General features: G+C 34.3%; 1 protein-coding gene and 1 non-coding gene across 3 annotated transcripts in view; both read left to right on the plus strand.

The window, feature by feature from the left end:
* LOC128242091 (rotatin-like) overlaps positions 1-19628 on the plus strand; it is a 69783-nt gene that overhangs the window by 34129 nt on the left and 16026 nt on the right. For both annotated transcript variants that reach the window (XM_052959134.1, XM_052959135.1), the window contains 12 exons: positions 3478-3577; positions 7611-7708; positions 8915-9035; positions 9678-9774; positions 10778-10825; positions 11938-12141; positions 12502-12723; positions 16013-16240; positions 17038-17109; positions 17758-17892; positions 18682-18886; positions 19253-19354. In XM_052959134.1, coding sequence (XP_052815094.1) covers positions 3478-3577; positions 7611-7708; positions 8915-9035; positions 9678-9774; positions 10778-10825; positions 11938-12141; positions 12502-12723; positions 16013-16240; positions 17038-17109; positions 17758-17892; positions 18682-18886; positions 19253-19354 — 1632 coding nt within the window. The remainder of the gene's footprint in view (positions 1-3477; positions 3578-7610; positions 7709-8914; positions 9036-9677; positions 9775-10777; positions 10826-11937; positions 12142-12501; positions 12724-16012; positions 16241-17037; positions 17110-17757; positions 17893-18681; positions 18887-19252; positions 19355-19628) is intronic.
* Positions 15059-15130, plus strand: Trnat-ugu (transfer RNA threonine (anticodon UGU)). Its single transcript has one exon. It is a non-coding gene; the product is annotated as a tRNA-Thr (tRNA).

Consider the following 19628-nt stretch of genomic DNA (forward strand, 5'->3'; position numbering starts at 1 on the left):
CTTTGGTATTCGAATGTCAAAATCGGTATTCCAATATTAAATTTTTTGTCATTTAATAAATATAATATTAAACCTTTTGCCTACATCTCTGTTCGTGTGTTTTGTTTTTACACTCTATAATCCATGATAATGGGTTAAACAGTAAAGATGCTAAAGAAAATTTACCAAAGTTATTGTTAATGTAACGGACCCATTATTTTGAAAAAGGAAAGTCTATTTGGAAAAAAATTATAGTGAGCATAATTTTAGTAAAAAGGCAGAATAGTTTAATGACGAGTGTAGAAATGCCAAATATATTTATATGAAGTCATTACAGAAATTTAATGCATTTAACAATGATAGCTATAGACAAAATTTGTGTGTTAATAATATGCTATACAAACGTTTGATTAGAATCAAACTTGGCAGAAGCGTTGAAGAATTACAAAAAGTCTTTATCTTTTATTTGAATACTGCGAAACATGGGGACTTGAATTTAATCCTGATAAAAGTAAAGTCATTGTGTTTAGAAAGAGGCAATGTTAAAGTTACTGAGAACTGGCTATATGGAGATAAACCTTTAGAAGTTGTAGATAATTTTAATTACTTAGACACTGTATTCAATTACAAGGGAAGTTTCGAACTAAATCAAAGCACTTAAGCTGGTAAAGGTCTAAAGGCATTAAATACTTTGTTAGTGAATGTCAAACCTTTTATACTTAAGCCAAGTACATTTGTCAAATATTTGATTCTATTGTTGTTTTAATATTAAATTATGCATGTGAGATATGGGGTTTAAGTTATATCATGTATAGGACGCTAGCATAGATAGGACGCAGGCAAAAAAATAGTTGAGAAAACGGGTAAAAACCCTTAATATAAAAGATAGGACGCAGCGGAAAAATGTCAAAATCGGAGCCGAAAAATTGAGGTTGGTAAAGAATTTATAACATTGTATATAAGGCATATTTCGAAAAGTGTCTTGTGTATTTCGATAATTATCGTCGTATTTTGGTAATTTAGCGTACACAACAATGATATATGTCTTGATATTTTGAGAACATTCACGCATATTATAAGACTTACACAAATGCCGTAATAGTCCCGACTGACAGTCAACCGTTGCAATAGTGCCGACATGCCTTCTGAATGACAGTCAACCGTTGCAACCATTGCAATCGCAACAAAACTGTGTATTGTCAAAACTGATGATTGTTTTGATAAGGCTTGTCGCTGCACGGATTAAAGCATGTCGGCATAATTAATGCGTGTCGGTAATTAGCCTTGCCAGCGGAAGGCACCTCGGTTAAAATGCGAACAAACGACCATACCGTATTACCATCGCAATAGTTTGTTCTATTGATGTTTTCTAATGACAGACAGCGGGTGTTTTTCACACCTTCGCACATTTGAAAAGATTTGATAGTGACAATAATGCTACTTTGCGTTATGCACATTCCTTTATTAATTTTTTAAAACAGTAACATACAACCAAAATGTTTTGTAAAATATCGAAACATTAAAATCATGAACAACGATTAATTGATATTTACCTCGTTTCCCGATTTTCCGTTCCCGTTATAACTCAATCCAGTTAAAGTGCTGACTCACACCGAGTTTTTGTGAGTAGCATCCTTTTTATAAAAAAGTAAACACTCGTGTTTGTTTTCAATTTATTTCTCAATAAATCATTTTAAAGTAAACATTCAATATATTTATTCTGCGTGTGTTAACTTGCGTGATTTTACCTATGTCAGTTGTTCTCTTCGGTGACGCAGTACAGATACTTACTATTACCGCGTTCTTTCCCAGTCCGATATTTTCGACCTGAAATGGACTTGGAAAAAAACAGATGAAATTCTAATAGCATAGAAAGGACGCAGGCAATTTTTAAGACGAGAATTGGGGGTAAAAAAGTGCGTCCTATGCATGATATAATACAGTAATAAGGAAATAGAACGTATACATTTGAAAGTCTGTAAAACAATATTACATGTTAAAACCTCAACTTGTACAGCAGCTGTGTATGGCAAGCTAGGTAGATACCCTTTGTATATTAATAGATATGTTAGAATTATCAAGTTTTGGTGTCAAATATTAGAAAGTAATAATATTATTGTACAGCATTTATATGAAAGTATGTTGGTTGATGTTGCAAGAGGTAAAAGTAATTGGGCATTAAATGTAACGACTTATTAGATAATGCAGGTTTCACAAATATTTGGTATAACCCAAACAGCATGAATGTAAAAAAAAATATTTCCATGTATCATATAAACAAAGATTGATAGACCAGTACAAACAAACATGGTTTAACTCTGTACAGATCAGCCCTGTTTTATTTATGTATAGAGAGTTAAAATATATATTTGAATTTTCTGTTTATTTGGACAATGTATCGAAAACATAGCGCATTGCTTTTACAAAACAGGCTATCTTCACACCCTTTATGTATTGAAACTGGCCAAAACAGCAATGATATAATAAATCATGAGCAACGATATTGTTTAATATATGGTTCTGGTGATTTGGAAGATGAGGATCATTTTGTCTGTATTTGTAAAACATATGAAAATATTCGGAAAAAGTATCTTTCGAAAACCTACTATGTAAAACCAAGTGTTGTCGAATTCATAATTATGTTTATGTTACTAAATAAATATGTTTGAATCTTGAATCTTGTTTTTACAAACATTTGCCCCTAATGCCAGAGGTACAAATGTGGTAAGATTACACTTAACACACGTCATAGTCATTTAGGTACATATCGTCAGGTACAATAAAAAGTCTCCGTAAATTAACAATAACTGGCTGTTAGACAAGTGACACCAACAATTGCTATTGTTTTCGGTAAATTTAAAGGCCTTTGCCAATTAAAGGTTTAAGGAATCGGCCTTCACACCAATGTGTTGTTTTCTGTGCAACATTGCTCACATCACCATGAGGATATGAATGACATGTGCTACAATAATGTAGTAACATGTATGTGCTTTAAACTGTTTTCCATGTTTTGATATAATGTTCATGCTTTGGAATGTAACTGTATAGTATAGCGTTTTTAGCATATAGTTCCTCTATTGATGTACACTAGAAGAGTCAAAATACACATACATTTTCATTTCATTTTCACTAGTTCCTGAGTTTTTGTTTTTTTCCATAGTTATATTTAGTAGAGGTCAATCCCAGAACGAGGCTGCTCGTCCTACGGAATAGCCCTCCATTGGCGCATAATACCGTTTGAACCAGGAATCCATCCATGACTCACATGTTGTCTGTGTTGAGGAGAAGTGTCATGTAAAAAAGCCTTATTTGGTGTATGATGAATAAGAGTTATTGCCCTTTGATTATTATACTTATTTTGTTTTTTTACAGAAAATTCTGCTTTGGAGGGTATTAATCACACCAAGTGATAGTTCTAATTCAAAATAAAGAAGCGATCATTAAATGTTTTTAAATTAATGCTTTTTATCTCTTAAAGGGTCTTGTTATGCTTTACAGGTGGATGGGTTGCGCAAGGTGTATGAGATATTTACATCCCTCTCAGTTGATCCTGGTGTGAAAAAATCTGCTGTGGACCAACTCGCCATTATACTGCAAGGTTTGTATTGAAAATAGCAATAATCACATTATGACCAGATTGACCCTTGAAGATAATAGCAATAGTCACATTATATGACAAGATTGACCCTTGTAGATAATAGCAGTAGTCACATTATGACCAGACTGACCATTGTAGATAATAGCAATAGTCACATTATATGACAAGATTGACCCTTGTTGATAATAGCAACAGTCACATAATATGACAAGATTGACCTTTGTTGATAATAGCAATAGTCACATTATATGACGAGATTGACCCTTGTAGATAATAGCAATGGTCACATTATATGACCAGATTGACGTTTGTTGATAATAGCAATAGTCACATTATATGACGAGATTGACCTTTGTTGAGAATAGCAATAGTCACATTATATGTCAAGATTGACCTTTGTAGATAATAGCAATAGTAACATTATATGACGAGATTGACCTTTGTTGATAATAGCAATAATCACATAATATGACAAGATTGACCTTTGTTGATAATAGCAATAGTCACATTATATGACGAGATTGACCTTTGTAGATAATAGCAATAGTCACATAATATGACAAGATTGACCTTTGTTGATAATAGCAATAGTCACATTATATGACAAGTATGACCCTTGTAGATAATAGCGATGGTCACATTATATGACGAGATTGACCTTTGTTGATAATAGCAATTGTCACATTATATGACAAGTATGTCCCTTGTAGATAATAGCAATAGTCACATTATATGACAAGATTGACCTTTGTTGATATTAGCAATAGTCACATTATATGACGAGATTGACCCTTGTAGATAATAGCAATGGTCACATTATATGACAAGTATGTCCCTTGTAGATAATAGCAATAGTCACATTATATGACAAGATTGACCTTTGTTGATAATAGCAATAGTCACATTATATGACGAGATTGACCCTTGTAGATAATAGCAATGGTCACATTATATGACCAGATTGACCTTTGTTGATAATAGCAATAGTCACATTATATGACGAGATTGACCTTTGTAGATAATAGCAATAGTCACATTATATGGCGTGGTTGACCCTTGTAGATAATAGCAATAGTCACATTATATGACGAGATTGACCTTTGTTGAGAATAGCAATAGTCACATTATATGTCAAGATTGACCTTTGTAGATAATAGCAATAGTCACATAATATGACGAGATTGACCTTTGTAGATAATAGCAATAGTCACATAATATGACAAGATTGACCTTTGTTGATAATAGCAATAGTCACATTATATGACGAGATTGACCCTTGTAGATAATAGCAATGGTCACATTATATGACGAGATTGACCTTTGTTGATAATAGCAATAGTCACATTTATGACGAGATTGACCTTTGTAGATAATAGCAATAGTCACATTATATGGCGTGGTTGACCCTTGTAGATAATAGCAATAGTCACATTATATGACGAGATTGACTTTTGTTGATAATAGCAATAGTCACATTATATGACGAGATTGACCCTTGTAGATAATAGCAATGGACACATTATATGACGAGATTGACCCTTGTAGATAATAGCAATGGTCACATTATATGACGAGATTGACCTTTGTTGATGATAGCAATAGTCACATTATATGACAAGATTGACCCTTGTAGATAATAGCAATAGTTTGTAGATACAGTGAAACTGCGTTCCCTCGAACAAGCGGTCGCTCGAGAACCGGCGTTCCCTCGAGGTCGGAGCTTGGTCCCGAACTTTTTTCCTTCTATTTTCATATAAAATATACCCACGCTGCCGCGAAACCTAATTATGTCGAGCAGTCGAGCAATATCCTCGTTCCCAAGTACACAAATCGTGCACAAAACCTTATGGCTCCCTCGAGGTCATAATTTCACACTTTTTCCCAAACGCGTGTTCCAAAATAAACAAACAATTGCCAGGTGTTAAAATTTTTGCAAGTTGTGAAAATTGCAATGACAGTTAAAAGGCAATTTGAAAGGTGTGAAAAACCGTTTATCACTGTTAACGCATGACCGATATTAGTTGATATGGGCATTTGAGATGATAATTATGACAAGTTAATAACGAGAAGTTAATTGTGAGAAATTTAAATGAGTAATAAAATATGATTAAAACACTACCATATCGATCTAACATCGGAATCTCTGAAAATAATTCCTTCTTGTCACTTTGCTTTGCAATTTGGCAAATGAGAAAGAACTTACAAATTGTCGAACACCTGAGCAATCTAGTGAAGGACCCATGACTGGGGGGATAGCTCGATCGGGTTCCTTACTTTCAAAATGTCACACCCAAATGAAAGAAAATAATTGTCAAACACCTGAGAAATCTAATGAAGGACCCATTACTTATACCAAGACACCAACACGCCCACTCACATCCTTTACAGGAAAGAATCGGTGTCTTAGTAAACAGTCTGTTTGACCACTTCAATCTTAAAATACACTGAAAGATATTTCATATCAAACTGGAAAATTGAAAATCGGGTCGCTCGAAACATCGGTTCCCTCGAGGTTTTGTCTCGGTCCCTGGCGACCTCAAGCAATCGCAGTTTTACGGTAATAGTAATAGAAACATTATTTGACAACATTGAACCTTGTAGACAATAGCAATAGTCACATTATATGACAAGATTGACCTTTGTAGATAATAGCAATAGTTTGTAGATAATAGTAATCGTCACATTATATGACAAAATTGAACCTTGTAGATAACAGCAAAAGTCACATTATATGACAAGATTGACCCTTTTAGATAATAGCAATAGTCACATTATATGACAAGATTGACCCTTGTATATAATAGCAATAGTCACATTATATAACAAGATTGAACCTTGTAGATAATAGTAATAGTCACATTATATAACAAGATTGAACCTTGTAGATAATAGTAATAGTCACATTATATAACAAAATTAAACCTTGTAGATAATAGTTATAGTCACATTTTTTGACAAGATTGAACCTTGTAGATAATAGTAATAGTCACATTATATTATATGACAAGATTGAACCTTGTAGATAATAGTAATAGTCACATTATATTATATGACAAGATTGAACCTTGTAGATAATAGTAATAGTCACATTATATTATATGACAAGATTGAACCTTGTAGATAATAGTAATAGTCACATTATATAACAAAATTAAACCTTGTAGATAATAGTAAGGGTCACAATATATGGCAAGATTGAACCTTGTAGATAACAGTTATGGTCACATTATATGACAAGAGATTGAACCTTGTAGACAATAGCAATAGTCACATTATATGACAAAATTAAACCTTGTAGATAATAGTTATGGTCACATTATATGACAAGATTGAACCTTGTAGACAATAGCAATAGTCACATTATATGACAAAATTAAACCTTGTAGATAATAGTTATGGTCACATTATATGACAAGATTGACCCTTGTAGATAATAATTATGGTCACATTTTTTGACAAGATTGACCCTTGTAGATAATAGCAATAGTTACATTATATGACAAGATTGACCCTTGTAGATAATAGCAATAGTCACATTATTTGACAAGATTGACCCTTGTAAATAATATCAATAGTCACATTTTTAGACAAGATTGAACCTTGTAGATAATAGTTATGGTCACTTTTTTTGACAAGATTGACCTTGTAGATAATAGCAATAGTCACATTATATGACAAGATTGAACCTTGTAGATAATAGCAATAGTCACATTTTTTGACAAGATTGACCCTTGTAGATAAGGCGAATACTCACACATATATGACAAACGGTTTAATGATTTTTGTATATAAATTTTCATGAATAAGGCACTGTTTTAAAGTTTATGGCAGTTTTAAACCAGAAAAAAGGAAAGCATTGGTTGAAAAGACAAACTTTTTAAGGCCTATTTATATATATGCTTTATTTTGTGAAACTCCTTTTGGCCAAAGATACAAGTAACAACATAAAAGAATTTTTATTTAAAGTCTGGTATATACTAGCAAGAAACATATGCTCAATGAGCTGTTTTCCGACAATCTAAATATGTTTCAGACCCTTCCTTGCATGCAGCCTTCAAAAAAGATGGTGGGGTGGAAAAGATATTGGAACACATCCAGCTTGGTGTGCTGAAAGACGGCAACTCTAATACAGTATGTAGCTTTCTAAGGGCAAATAACACCAATTCAGAAGTGCTTACTCATTATACCCCCCAAAACAAAGTTTGGGGGGGGGGTATACTGGAATCGGGTTGTCCGTCTGTCCGTCTGTCTGTCTGTCTGTCCGTCTGTCCGTCCGTTTTTTTTTTGTCCGGGATTCATCTTTGTCGTTATTGAACAAATATTTTTCAAACTTTCAAATATTAATGACCATGATGTAAACCTGTGCCTCCGTGGATTTGGTCAGAGTCGCATGATCCTGAGTGGAGTTGTGGCCCCTTAATGAGCTAAATTGGGCAAAATTAGCTTTGTCCAGGATTCTTCTTTGAAGCTATTGAGCAAATCTTTTTCAAACTTTCAAATATTAATGGCCATGATGTAAACCTTTGCCTCCATGAATTTGGTGGGAGTCACATGATCCTGAGTGGAGTTGTGGCCCCTTAATGAGTTAAATTGGGTAAAATTAGTACACAGTACCAACATACTATAGTGACCATTTTGTGATCTCTGCTGCAGTGCCATGGCAGTCCCTGATTCAGTAATAGGTATTCTAAATAAACTAAATAAATGTATTGCCTTGTGCTTTCTAATGATACCATAACTAAGGCCAGGGCAAACAACCTAAACAGGGAAGGGTTGGGGGGTATTCGTTAGCCTTTGGCTTACAGTTCTAGTTGTTACATGCCTTATTAATTTTCCTTTAATTGACACATTTTAATTTTTCTTAGGAGAAAGGTAACATTTTTTAACAATGCTGTTTAATGTTTAGTACACAAGTGGAGCTTTCTACCCATATATGGTGATCGGGGCGGTGAAGCACAAGAAATCAGTGTTATCTTGCATGCAAATCGGCTGTAGAATATATAGGAAATTTATTTAGTGGTCTGTAACCTTCTCAGGGTCATATATTTCTAGGTCATTAAGGTCTGATAAGCTAGTTTACTTGATTTTTGTGCTAAAGACATATTTTTGTTAAACACAGTGAATTAGATGGCAGTGCTTCAGGGTAGGTGAGATTCTTGTTACCATGTCGCTTTATTTCTTCGTAAAGAATAAAAAGTCACAGTAATATATTAGTCATTCAGTTGTCATTTATTGTTGCCAAATCATCCTACAACAACTTGGCAATAACTAAAATAAATTGCAAACATTTAAAATGCAGTCCAACATGTACAATGTATGTCAAGCATTTTTTTCCAGAGTGCCATGCAGGCATACCTCCCTGGTTGTTTATCCATTCTGAGAAGCATCGTTCATAATGACTTCTCCCTGAGGCACAGATTAGCACATGATACCAGCTTGTACCTGACACTCGTCAGAGGTAAGCAGTTTTATTGAATACATTTTAATGACTTCACCTTGAGACACAGACTGGCACACAAAACCTGCTTGAACCTGACACTTGCAAGAGGTAAGCAGTTTTAATGCATACATTTTAAGGACTTTTCCCTGATACACAGACTGGCACATGAGACCAGCTTTTATTATATGCCAATCAAATTCCTTTTCCATAACCAACAGTGAAAATACAGCATGCCATATTGAAAAACCTGTGTCATTTTCTGATTCCCTACCATGCGAGTACTGTGTGTAATTTGGGAACTACTTTTGCGTTGCTAAAAATAGCCAGACAAAAAAAACTGGTAAATCCTGTCAACTTTTAAATACATAGGGGATATTATTATAGGACGCTTTTCTGGTGACCTGTATCACGTCGAGTTGAGTGTTCACATATCTACACACATAAAAACAAATCAAATGATTTAATAGCAGCCTCGCTAATTTTTAACTTCACATAATTGTCCAAAACCAGGCATTCTGCTTTGGAGTGCTATAAAGGTGAATAAAAATTTAGACATGGAAGAGATGATTGGTAGGACCCATTATACTGGCTCAATATTTTTTCTGAGTTATTCCCCTTGTTTAATTCAAAACATAGACCTTCTTTTGTTTTCTGTTCCAGTTGCGCTACTGTTGTCAAATGATGATAGAACATGCTACGAGGTGTCTCATATCCTGGCGTTGTTGCTGTTTGATGAACAAGCTAGATTCTTCATGGGGTAAGAGCAACTAGAGTATCAATTGTAGGTGGGTGGGGTTGGATGCTTTATGGGGTTGTGTGTGGGGGGGGAGAATTCACTTCTTTTGTTTACTTTTGGGAGTTTTTTTTAGCCCCTCAGAATTTCTAGGGGCAGGATGTGTGTGGGGGTTGGCGGGAATGTCAAGGGTCAAGAATTCACCTAAGGGCCTTCACAAATTATTATTTTACGTTTGGGATATTGTTTATTGATTCTCAGTTTTTCCACGACAAAAGTTGAGATATTGTGGAAGCTTTGATCAAGTACAGATTCCAGTAAAATCTGCTTTAATCAAAGGCATTTGTTGTAAAGAGAATAAGATTATTTTTTTCAATGGTACAGTTCTTATCCTTTCCTGCCCAGTGCTGTGGGTCAATTGGAGACTCGGATGCTAGACATATAATATACTTATGGCCAAAAGTCTTTTCCGGTCTACAAAAACTACAATATCCAAAAGTCTTGTACGGTTTACAAAAACTACAATATCTGTTCTGTTTTATATTGCACACTCATAAATTTGGTATCGATGGAAAGAGAACATTAATTTGCATTCAATGAAAAAAGAATTTTGGAATTTGAGCCAGAACTGGCGGTACAGTAATCTGTTGAAAATTGGTATTGAGGATTTGCAAGGCCCATACCCATACCGGACACGACTTTTGGCCATTAGTATAGATTTTGTATTACCTTATGTTTTTGTAAGCCAGCTGTTTGACTCCACATTGACTGCACACTGACAGCACTTGGTACAGTCCCATCAAGATAATTACGGTATATTGGATATGGTCAACTGAGCATGAACCTGGTCACCTGAGCATGAACCTTTGATGGACTTTACTGGAGCTTTTTGAAATCCAGTCCTTTTTTGAATCGTGTATAATCTCTATTTGTTATTCTTTTGACAATCTGAAAGTGAAAATATAACTTTTCAAATTAAACTCAGTTGCTATGAACATAATCAGAACCTGTTTTCTATTCTTTGCAGTGGCAGTAAAAACACAGCCTTTTCTGTGCCGAACATTGTCAAACTAAGGTATGAATGTTTAAATCGCTTGAAAACAATAATTCAATCATAAGTAAAATGTTTGACTGCATTGGTCTATTGAGGTAGATGTATGCCTCTCAACCAATAATGTTGTGGGCTAAAACCCCACTGGGAGCATGTTCTCCATAAAAAAAGCACCAGAGAGGTTTAACTGCCACCAAGTATTGACAGGCATGTGTGCCCCTCGATCTTTTATTTCTATGCATTTGATTTCGTTAATAAAATAGGGAAATAGAACTGCATTTTGATAGGGGAGGTTATATTCCACTCACGTTTGCAGATTCTGCTTTGCCAAGTGAAGACAAAACATGAACAAATCTATGGAAGACAATTATGACCTTCCAGATGAGTTCAGTTCTAAAAACCCTTTTCAGGCATACATTTCTGGTTTAAATCATTAAGAAAATACAATTAATATTACATAATAAATTACATCTTAACAGTTCACTATTTAGCATTCTGACATCATTTTAACATTGTGCAATGATACTTGACAACAAGTGGAATACAACACACTAGGTGGAATAGGGACAAATGCATTTTGAGATGTGTATTCCTTGCAGATTCATGATGGTTTATAATAAAAAAAGTATGTTTGGACAAGTACACATCTGGGAAAACCATATTGGACGAGCGGTTTGTTGAGTCCAATATGTTTTTTCCAGCTGTAGAAACATGAACAGAACAATGATAAAGAACTTATTTATTCTATTCCTTCATTATTCCAGATAGTGGAATTATAAGAGCGTTGATATTAGATTTTAACAACATTATTACGTTTCGTTTTAAACAAAGGAGAATTGGTCATGGTTCTTAAAGAGACCTTATGTAATTCTACATTTAGAGCTTCTATTGATCCTGATTTTCATTTAGAACCTTTTCAGGCCTTTTGTTCTTTATCATAGGTTTAACATGGGACCTATGAATCATTATTAACTGAAAAAAAGAGGATTTTTTGTACGCACATGTGTCTTGATATGGAAATATATTGTATCGTTAATTGTTGAAAATGACAGTCTCTGATTGGACGAATAAATGAGGTATAGAATATTGCATGTATTGTACAGAACAATGTTATATATCCTATAATTTTCTTACAGATACAAGCTACCATTCCGGCCCTCTGTCCACTATGAGAAAAGTCCGCATGAGGTGCTGCCACCGGCTGATCCTGACCCGTTAATGACGGCCGTGCCCCTTGAAATGATGAGAGTCACATGGAATGTAGCATGGCATGAGGGAATGGATAACCTAGTGAAATACTTGTCGGGAACCACAGCCAAATCTGGGGATTCGGATCTGGAGTAAGTATTTTATATAGCTGGTAAAGTAATTTAGATGTTTTTTTTGTTAAAATCACTTTTTTATCATTTTTAATGTAAAATTGTTCATGCCTTTTTGAGATTTTGGTGGAATCATTTTGATCATAGAACATAACTTTACCTTGAAAGCACAAAAAAAATTATTGGTTCTTTTATGTTGAAAAAAAATAAGGCAATGTATTAATATCATTATAGATGATGGTTGTACCAGTAATTATTGGTAAGATTTATAATACAGAACAATTTTTAAACACTATTTAATTTGTTTAATCACTAAAAGCTAAAATCTAATTTTGATATAATTTTTTGGGGGGGCAAACTTCATTTCATTTCCTATTTTAGATTTTCTGCAAAACTCCGCCTGACGCCGACTGACAAAATAATTCTGACAAACTCACATCTCCGTCAAGGTCTTCAGTCAGCAGTCTATGACATCACAAACTCAACCTCACATTTCGCAGTCCAGCGATCACTCAGGCGTCTACTTGGTTACCTTGTTGCTAGGAGCGATGCAGGTGTCATGGAGATTTTCCACACACTTGATTGGTGTGGAGCGGTAGCCAGGTAAGTAGTGCAAAATCATATCCATAATAAAAACTAATTGTTTCATCACAGTAACCAAGGTATGCTTAGTGACTGAAATTCTCATTTTATGTCATGGATGATGTGCCATCATGGTTAGATGTCATTATAAATTAATCAGTTGTCATAGTTAATTCGGGAAAGCATTAACATTCCGAATTTATTAACCTAGTTCTGTAATTGGGTATCAACAGCAACACGCTTGATTAACTACAGAGTCTGAAAGCAGAGTGCGCCGCTTACGCCATTTTGATACACTGTAATGAAAAATTTGTTGTCGGTATCAAACTTATAGCTAGAAGCCCCGAATAGAAATCTAGATATATATGATTATTCAAGATTATCAGTTACCACTGTAGTAGCATTAAGCAAATAAATCATAATTCTGTTTCATTTTTTGTCGTCTGACTGCTTCCTGCTGGCCGCAGCTAATTTAAATTACGATCACAGCGTTTCTTGTTAGAAACGCCACAAAACTCGATGAGAATCTCATTTGAAATTAAGTTTGTATCAATTATTATCTAAATCTGCCATGATGGTTCTAGAGCCCTCTTATGAATTGTCACATCGCGAATACATATTGACAGAATACACACCGTGAAAATGTGCGACATTTATATTTAATCAGGCTTTTGAACAGGTCTTATTTTGAGTGGTTGGGGATTTTTTTTGGGGGGGGGGGGGTCGCAGGATCCAGACTGATTTATGTTCTATACTTTTAGAAGGCCTGGTATATACCTATTGTAATATCTGTACTGGTTAGGGGCCCTTTATTCGCCCGTACTACTTTTTCGCCCATTTAATTAAAACCAGTCAAAACAAAATATTTTACACAAATCAGTCTTGCGCTTCATTGTGGCATCATTTTTGACAGATATCAAATGTTAGAAGTATGTGGAATTCGACCCAAATAAACGTTGTTTATACCTCTGACCTTGTAAAAAAAGGGGTTGCTAACCAGTATATGGATATGTTGATTAATTGTAGTTGTTTTAGTAATGTTTTATGTATTAATTAAGCACTAGAAATCATCAAAATTGTATAAATGATATAAATAGAAACACATTTCTTATTCTGATCAAACTTGTTTACTAAGGCGATGAAAAAACCCATTGAATGACCATTTGTGTAAAATGCTTAATATATTTATAGAGTAAACACCTTTTCTGTTATAAAAAGTAAAACTACTATTCTTTTTATTCATAAAAGCAGGGTTTCCGCCAGCCCTTTATGGCTTGTCGGGCCCGACGTGCCTTCCGCTGGCAAGGCCAATTACCGACACGCGTTAATTATGCCGACATGCTTTAATCCGCGTAGCGACAATCCTTATCAAAACAATCATCAGTTTTGACACTACACGATTTTGTTGCGATTGCAACGGTTGCAACGGTTGACTGACAGCCAGAAGGCGTGTCGGGACTATTACGACATTTGTATCAGCCATTCAGGATCGACGACAGCATGAAGGCGTGTCGGTGAGGTTTAACAGTGCCAATTAACCAAACTCCTCCTATTCTTTATAAGAATGGGAATGTGTGAAAAACACCACTGTCGTAATTGCGACCTTCATCCCTATAATCATCTATGAACGCAAAGTAAACAATAAGTGTTAATTGATTTCGGTAACATAAATCATGTGTCGTTTTATTTTGTTTCTTAATCCCGAGTCCGTTTGTTAACCAATTATTAAATTATAATTGAGAACCGTGTTAAGATATCTGTGTTATTAATAAGGGTTATGCTATGTCGTCGTAATTAATTGAGTCGCGTTCCCGTCTTTAGTTTAAAAGTTATATTTTGTGTTGCTTATTATTAACCTTTGATTATTTTTTGCTCCGGGCTCTTTTGTGTTCCAGCATGCAGCGTGCTTTACACGTTTTGCTGTGACGTCAACGGTGTCAACATAAATAATACCCGCACTAAACGAAACATGAGTCGATATTTTATTGTCGGAAAACTTGAGAAATACCAATAATCAAGGAAGAGAAACCATTAAACCTTTTTACAAATAATTTTAATGTTAATCGGACTTTAGTTGGTAATTCTAAATCATGGGAACATAACTGTAAACTTGTTTAAAATGCAGGAAATTGCACCATTTTGGATACGAAAATATAAAAAAAATTGATGTGAACAACTTTTCTACTCTACTGTACATTCACACATAAATCTTGAACTTAAATATAGCATGATCAGTCAAGCATATCAGAAAGCTAATAATAGATGTATTATCATGGTCTAGTATGTGCATAAACAAGTATTGGATTTATAACATTAGGTGGATTTATATGCTAGTTTAAACCACTGGAGAGCACATGCCTCCATAGCTCAGTGGTAGAGCACTGGTCTTGTAAACCAGGGGTCGTGAGTTCGATCCTCACTGGGGGCTGGCAACAATATCCTTTTTTTTCAGCTGAAAAAGTTGTAAAGGCATAACTTGAACTCTTACATATAGTAAAATCATGTGAATGAAATTAGAAACTTACATAGACTGTACAGTCATGCACTATCAACATCTGCTTTAGTGTTTTATCATATTAATTAAAATGTTTTATGAATATTCATTATTGTTTTAATTTGTACCATAATTACCTTAGCTCAGTATTGGTTTCTCGTCCTGGTTCCGAAAACAAACTATAAGTATATTTGGGCATAGTATAGTATATGTATTGTACATGTAGTTGTCTTATCGAATGGCAGTTTAGAAGAGGAAACTGTGTTTTGTAATAAATAGGGCAACTTAAGTAGTTTCAAAGTATGAAATGCTCAAGCCATAATATGATTGCATTGATTAATATAACATTCTTTGTAGTTAAATATAATGCATTGATTAATATAGCATTCTTTGTAGTTAAATATAATTACGAGTGGCATATACTCTGAATCTTTGGCATACAAAGTTGACATAATAATTAATATAAAAGACAAATATTTTACAAACTATAAAGCATGTAAATAAGGAGTATTCAGGTTATTTAAAACATTTCAAACAGTTCATGTTTCATTCAAATGATTTTTATCGCCCATATGTCTTACAAAAATAATTAAAACACATGGGTGTATTCCTTATGAAAAGTAATTAATAAGTAAGTGAATTCAGCCCATTTTTAAAGGAATTTCAGACTCTCAGTCTAAGGTTGTTGATGTAAATATTAGTCCAAAAATGCACGTGCAGAAAACAATATTTTTATTACCTTTTAGAGTGGTCATCCCACAAAATAATGTCAATATATTTGTGCCCATTCCACATGATGCAGCATTTATATTTTAGGTTTGTGAAGGTCACTCCAGCCTCAACAGCAGATGAGAGCCTCCTTTGGGATATTCTGAGATTTATCAGCCTCGTTTTGAAACTGACCAATCGGGCACCAGATAACATCCTGCAATGGGTGGGCGAGGTGCTCTACCATCCAAAAGGTCCTCTAATTAGTCTATTACACAGACAGACTGCTAGAGAAATGGCAGAAGAGGCAAATGAGGGCCAGGTCAACATCAAGAGGTATGATATGAGTTCATTTGAAGGTCAGGCCCCAATTTCTCGAAACTTCTTAAGCTTAACAGGCTAAGTTGCTTATTTCAATTAGCTAAAATACATATTACTGAATATGGATTTTGATAAATGAAAAATGTTTTATTCTGATAATCATACAGATTATTCCTACACAATTTCTAAAAAATATTGAAGAAGTAAATATAACACATTTTATAGAACAACAAAAATAGTGAGATTAGCTTAATCCTGTTATAAGGGACTTAAGAAGTTTCGAGAAATTGGGGCTTTACATCTATAAAGACTAATGGTTGTACCAATTGACTTTTTTAAGCTTTTCTCTTTATCAATGAAATTCAGTCAAGGGTAACAGCTTTGGTGTTGTTTATTGTCAATGATAAATGGTACAAATGTTACCAAATACAATACCTAAATTTCTTACAAGGCCCATAACTCTGGCTTTATTAATTGTCTAGCTGTTACGCTTGTTTTTCTGAAAAACAACAGTATATGAGAGTTAATGTTGTCTCCAGTGTGTTCTTGTTGGCACTACATTTTACTATTTCATTCCTCAAGGCATTTGAAGTCGAAGTATTACCTTTTTTTGGTTTGCACCGCAAACTGTCTGCTGTTCTCTCATTATCTGAAAGAGTTCAGAATGTAGACAGTTATAAAGGTAAAAGAGTTTACCCTTTAAATGGACTATAGGATTATTTTATGCATAAGATCAGTAGGTAAGATAAAGTAGGATTCTTTTATACTCTTTTTTTCTAGTAAATGTTTTATTTTTGTGAATACTGTTTCAGGTCCCTTGACAAAGCATTGCTAGCTTTTATCTCGGCCTACAACAATTCCCTGCCCTATCTTCTCACTGTAAGGTAAGCCAAGTGGAATTTAACTTTTTTGGTTTCTCATTCAAATGTGTGTGTGTTTTTTACTTTTTGAAAAAAATGTCCAGGTATTGTCTTAATTAGCCTTTCTGTTGTAGTTGTTTTAGTATACATGTGTAGCTTGTCGTGTATAAACTTTAATTGTGGTCATAACTTGAAATCCATTCAAAATAGTTATTTGAAACTTGGTAGATATGTTACAGAAGACAATGTGCCCATTTACAAGGCCTATTACCATTACAGTTATAATTGTTAAATTATGCCACTTTTCAAGTGAAAAACGACAGACATGGTGCGCTCATTTTTAAACATGGCCCAATTGGGTGAATTTATTTTTTGTATATTTTTTAACAGAAAGTTCCTGGTTATTTCAATTTTGCCTCTGTTTGGTATTATCTTCTACTTTAAATGAAAGCCGAAATTTTAAAGAAAAAAATTTGACAATTTTTGATAAGCAAAAAAATGAATCAGTAGTGAAATTTATAGTTATTGAAGCCAGAACTAGCCATAACTTTGCATTTCCTATGACCATAGGTAGCTTTATGCAAACTTTTTTGATGGATATATAGATTTGTTAATACAATGTTATTACACTTTCATACAAATATTGACGTTATGATTGTTTATGCTCTGAAGGTTAAAGTTTCATCAACTACGAGGGGATCTAGCCCATCGTCTGGTGCAGAGATTGAACGTGACTGACGCTCCACATTTCTACAACTTAGCTGCACTGGAGGCCACACTGCTGGCCCTTGTGCACATAACCGCCAGGTAAAATTTCATTTGCAATTTGTATGTTCTATCGATCATAAGAGAAATGAGATCATCATCTTGTATAGTTATAGTCAAGATTGTCATGACTATTATATGTGTTTATATGCTGACTGGATGCTATATAAAGTCATTACATCATCACTCATAAAAAAACTTATACATGATACACTCAAGTTAAAATGGCTGCCAATTGAAATGTGTTGAAACCATTTTGTGCACTTCAGGCCTACCGTATATTATATATTTATCTTTCCAGTAAAGATGTTTTTGATGGAAAAAATATTTTTTGATAAATTATACTAAAAACACTTGTTATTTAATATAAATGGAAAACTGAATTGAAATAGTTGCTTAAAAATGGTTTTCAAATATGAATGAAAAAAACTATCATATACTTTTTAAAATGGATTTTTTTCTGATCTTGATTTCGAACATCTAGGGTTTATCAGCTGGACCCAGTTCCTGGACACTTTTTATGTCCCTTATAACAGGATGAACAGCTAATCTCACCATTTTTCTTTGTCTTTAATTCATGTAATATTAACTTCATTAGACTTGAAATAGGAATTACTTTTATGGTTATCCCAATAAACCATATTTTATTTACCAAAATGGTCATTTAAGTATGTGTTTTGTCTAATTGATATAAGCTACTTAAGCCTGTTAAGCTTAAGAAATACGAGAAATTGGGGCCAGTATTCCGAATCTGCAAGAATTTTTTATTTTAAGCTGCAAGATCTTAATGCAGTACCAATAACCCTATTGTTGATAATTGTCCTTATATAGGCCAGGGTGGAGCCAGGAATGTACAGATCAGGAAGGGAACACGCTCCTTTGTCAGGTTCTTAACTGTCTACTGGAGGTTGTGTGTGCCTTCCACATCGGTCGAGGAGGTACAGCCATGTCCTTTATGGGAAAGGGTGTTACCAAGGCTGCCACTCTGTGTCTGAGGCACCTGGCATATGAGATGGCAACACAATCTAAAGGAGAGGTACAGTATGACAATACAGGGTAATTGGTGTTGTATATTTAGTTGTTATGTGAAATTTCAATGGAAAAATGCTTGTCACGCCTGCCTCATGTATATTCTTTAAAATGAGATTTTTTCAGTCAACTTTCCCATGGTCATGAAGTGTAACAGAATAAAGTACCACGGTTGCTGATATTTATGCAGATGGCACACTGAATATATTAATCTACCTATTATATCATCAAAAATAGTACCAAAATTATTGAAATCAATACCTTATTATAATTTTAATCAAGTACTTTGACCAAACTGCATAAAGTTGTTATTAAGATTACTGACATTGACATAAAATGAATTCTCGATAACTGTCGTATTGTTTAATTGTAGGAGTGGCCAAAAAACTGGCTGTACAGTCGCCATGGAGACGATATGTCAGGTGACCCAGGACTTGACTGGATGCTTACACTGTGGGCTTACAGAGATTCTGAGGTAAGCAAATGAGTTGTTTTGTTACGTCAACTCATTTTTTACCGTCACCATGGTGATGATTATCAGGTAACCCAGGACTTGTATGGATGCTTACACTGTGGGCTTACTTACAGAGATTTTGAGGTAAGCGAACAAGCTGTGTTGTTAGTTTTACTCATCTTTATAGTCGTTTGGAGATGATATGTCAGGTGACCAAGGATTTACTTGGTACTTACTTATGCTGTGGTCTAAAAGGAATTCTAAGGTAAGCGAACAAGTTGTTTGTGACTCCAAC

The sequence above is a fragment of the Mya arenaria genome, chromosome 8 (assembly GCF_026914265.1).
Source record: "Mya arenaria isolate MELC-2E11 chromosome 8, ASM2691426v1".
In the NCBI taxonomy this organism is placed as follows: Eukaryota; Metazoa; Mollusca; class Bivalvia; order Myida; family Myidae; genus Mya; species Mya arenaria.